Source organism: Fukomys damarensis, unplaced genomic scaffold (genome assembly GCF_012274545.1).
Source record: "Fukomys damarensis isolate Sample0158 unplaced genomic scaffold, DMR_v1.0_HiC HiC_scaffold_19, whole genome shotgun sequence".
Lineage (NCBI taxonomy): Eukaryota > Metazoa > Chordata > Mammalia > Rodentia > Bathyergidae > Fukomys > Fukomys damarensis.
Window position 1 is genome coordinate 48,483,795 of NW_022900931.1, and position 3,222 is coordinate 48,487,016.

A 3,222-nucleotide genomic window follows, 5' to 3' on the forward strand; every position below is an offset into this window, starting at 1 on the left:
TGTATCCAAGACAGGAAGGGCATGGTGGGAGGGTCTGGTGGAAGAAAGCTCCTCACATCATGGCAGCCAGAAAGCAGAGAGAAGGGAGGAACCAAGGAGGGAGATATATAACCTTCCGGCTCATGCTCCCGGTTACCCACTTCTTCTTACCAGATCCAGCCTCTTACCAGCAAGTCAGGTACAGCACCCCCATGATCCAATCACCTTCCAAAAGTCCCACCTCTAAATGCATGAGTCTTTTGGGGACATTTAAGATCTAAGCCATAGCATCTATTTTTTAAGAATATGCTAGGCACTATGAAAATAACTAGGACTGGTAAGTTCTACAACTGTTTTGCAGTGTTAGAATCAGCAAGTCACTTGCTGTGCTCTGATGCATCCGAAATGGAACAGAGAGGTGAGAAAATCAGGTTATGGAGAGCAAAGTCATATGAGGAAGTTTAAATTATATCCCGTGAGAAGAAGCGATCCATAAATGGATTTTAAATAGGGCATTAATGTGAGCAGTATTCAGATTATAATGTGATCTTGAGGACATTGGGGCAGCATTATGAAAGTCAGGACTTGTACAGTACCTCTGGGATTTTTGAGACATAAAATTATATTTGTCTTCACATGAAATGGCTTCAGTTTCTGATACATTTTTACTTTTCATTCCTAGTCTCCTAGTTTCCCCCCATCTCATTACTTACTGTCAAGTTCTCAACTATTGCTTACTTATCTCATTATAGCTATTTCCCTAGAGCAACCTCAGACTTCTTTTTGATTGATTTGTAGTTGGAAAAACAAATAGAAGAATTTGTGTTGTAATTCTGCATGTATTTCAAGTTGTTACTAAAATGATTATTAGTAGCTTATAGGCACTACCCCCCACAGTAAGTGCTGTGGCTTTGATATCTTTGTAGTGACTTAAAGCTTCCCTTCTCCATAGTTTTCTAATCGGATTTTCCTGGATAATGAAATATCAATTACCAAAAGAAAAAAAAGTAGATCTACCAGAAAGTATTTGGGACTATTACTAGTGCAGGGGACATAATACAATATTTTTATTAGGCAGAAACATAGGTGGGACATTCAAAAAAGAACTACAGATAAAGGCTCTAGTATCCAGGTTTTTGAGATCTCATAGATGTTGGCCATTTCATTTTCAAGAGATTTGGTCAGTGTTAGACCTCAGTCCCATACCCGGGGCTTGATGATGACATAGCCTTTTAATTCGTAGTTCAGAGCCTGCCAGTCCAAAATATTAGCCAGTCCAGGGGATCCCTCATACACAGACAGGATCTCATCTTGAGACAGCACAGAGTTCCACATGTACAAGTCCCCAATCTCTCCCACAAAGGCCTGGCTCTGATCAAACTTTCCTCCATAGGCATCCTGCTCCTGCCCTATGATAATTTTGGGTTGAGGTGTTACAGAGTAGCCCTTCTTCAGGCCTTTTTTCACTAAAGGCTGTCCATTGACCCAAAACTCAGCAATGCCAGAGGAGGACTCCCAGCTGGTACAGATGTGCGCTGGAACAGGAAACTTTTCCATTACCTTGGCTGTGACTCTGCTCCCTCCAATGTATAGACTGTACTCTCCCACTTTTTCTTTATAAAGTAGCAGTTCATTATCCTTGCCTTGGGTACTGTAGGAGAAGAGGCTGTAGGGACGGGTAAGGTCACTATAAGCTCGTAAACACAAGGTAAAGTTCTGCAGAGGTTCCTTCAGGTTTGCAATTAGGCTGACGTGATCACTGGCAGATTCTCTAGGAAACACAAATACCTTCTCGTTGAGGTCTGTGGAGCAAAATAAGACATACAGTGATTTTTACCTAGGGGAAAAAACATCCCAGGTTCAACCCCTTTTCTCCTTTCATACTCCTTGACCATCCCAACTTCCTACCTGTCTGAGCAAAGGCCTCCAGGAAAATGGTAAGGACAGAGACCCAAAGAAGAATCTTGTCCATATTCTTGGGCTGGGGCTGTGACAGCAGCAGCAGTGACAGCACAGTGTCTGCCCACTCAGCTCTGAGATTCCCAGTCTTGGCGCTTTAGGCTTTATCTGCACCTGGGTTGGGGCTGGGGGATGGAGAGCACAGTAACATGTGAGTGATTTTCCAGACCCCACCCCACAACCCCGCTCCAGTAATCAGAGCTGCTGATGAAAACAGAATGATGAAGCCTTGGGCTGGGAAATCAATTGGAGTTATTTATTAGACACGAGTGACAGCTGCGTCTGTGACCCAGGCTCTGTTGCCAGGAAGAGGTGGTTGCAGAGTTTCAGAGTCCCAGAATTGTGGGTGGGAGGAGGGGTTGGGCTGGCCACAGGGGGCGCTCACCCCACTCTCCAGGGGCTTCTTCCTCAGGTGGCCCTGTGTCCTGCCATGTGAAGGGTCTTCCTAGGCCCAGGTTTCTCATGTGTCGTGGGAACAAGGCCTGCCTTGTCTAGTTCCGTGAAGCAGCCTTCTGTGCGCAGGATATTATGGGATTCTGTTTTCTGCTGCACATCTTGAAAAGTCCCTCTACCTTTGTTCCCTAAGGGGAACAGACAATTAGAATACAAACTTTCTGACCCCAATGAGGCTTGGTAGTTTTTTTTTCCCCTTACTGGTAGTTCCATCTCATCTTTTGAATATCATGGTGCTTTCTTATCCTAGATTTTTCTTTTCTCATTATGTCTTTTTTGTGTGATGTACTCACTGCCTGCAGAGATGCCCCCCCCTCAGTTTTCATCTCTTCTTTGAGTCATTCTTTCGGCCACTGAGGGTCTTTGCTAATGACTCTGACAATGCATCACTTGCACGTTTGTTTGCTAATTTCCAGGCCCTGCACTTGGTGCTGTGATTCGATGGTGACCAAACATCCAGGAACCCCTGTGACTCCATCACCATTCTTTCTGCTGCCACTTAAAAAAAAAAATCACTCTTTATCAGTCATCATTCAAGCCTGTTCTGCCCCTAAGATATCAAACTGAAGTCTTCCTTTCTGTTTGTATTATCTTCCTTCTCTCTCAGTCCTAATTCTATGGAATCTTCATTCTTTCTCTCTTTACTCAGCCTACCCCAGGCCTTCTGATCAGCTTTTTCACTGACACAGTAACTGGCACTAATAATTCATTAATGTTCAAATTATCCTTTATCTTTTCATCTCTGGGTTGTTTCCATTCCTAATTCTTTTTTTTTTTTTCATCTGAGCCGAATTCCAGAGTATGAAGCTTTATTTGACTTGTTGTGCCACT

The 3,222-nt window shown here is 43.6% G+C and overlaps 1 protein-coding gene across 1 annotated transcript; it reads right to left on the minus strand.

Moving 5' to 3' along the window:
- Positions 1-1,022: 1,022 nt before the first annotated feature.
- On the minus strand, positions 1,023-2,114 carry Apcs (amyloid P component, serum). The gene is made up of 2 exons (XM_010616693.2): positions 1,888-2,114; positions 1,023-1,781 (listed from the first exon to the last, which is right to left on the minus strand). The coding sequence occupies exons 1-2, from the start codon at positions 1,949-1,951 to the stop codon at positions 1,174-1,176; spliced, it is 672 nt and encodes a 223-aa protein (XP_010614995.1). The 5' UTR covers positions 1,952-2,114; the 3' UTR covers positions 1,023-1,173.
- Positions 2,115-3,222: the final 1,108 nt, after the last annotated feature.

What these genes read in the sequence shown, in the direction of transcription:
- Apcs (XM_010616693.2), bottom strand. Translation starts at nt 1,951, where the DNA reads ATGGACAAGATTCTTCTTTGGGTCTCTGTCCTTACCATTTTCCTGGAG. An exon ending in GGAGGCCTTTGCTCAGACAG is followed by an intron (nt 1,782 to 1,887) that starts GTAGGAAGTTGG and finishes TTTGCTCCACAG; the next exon opens with ACCTCAACGAGAAGGTATTT.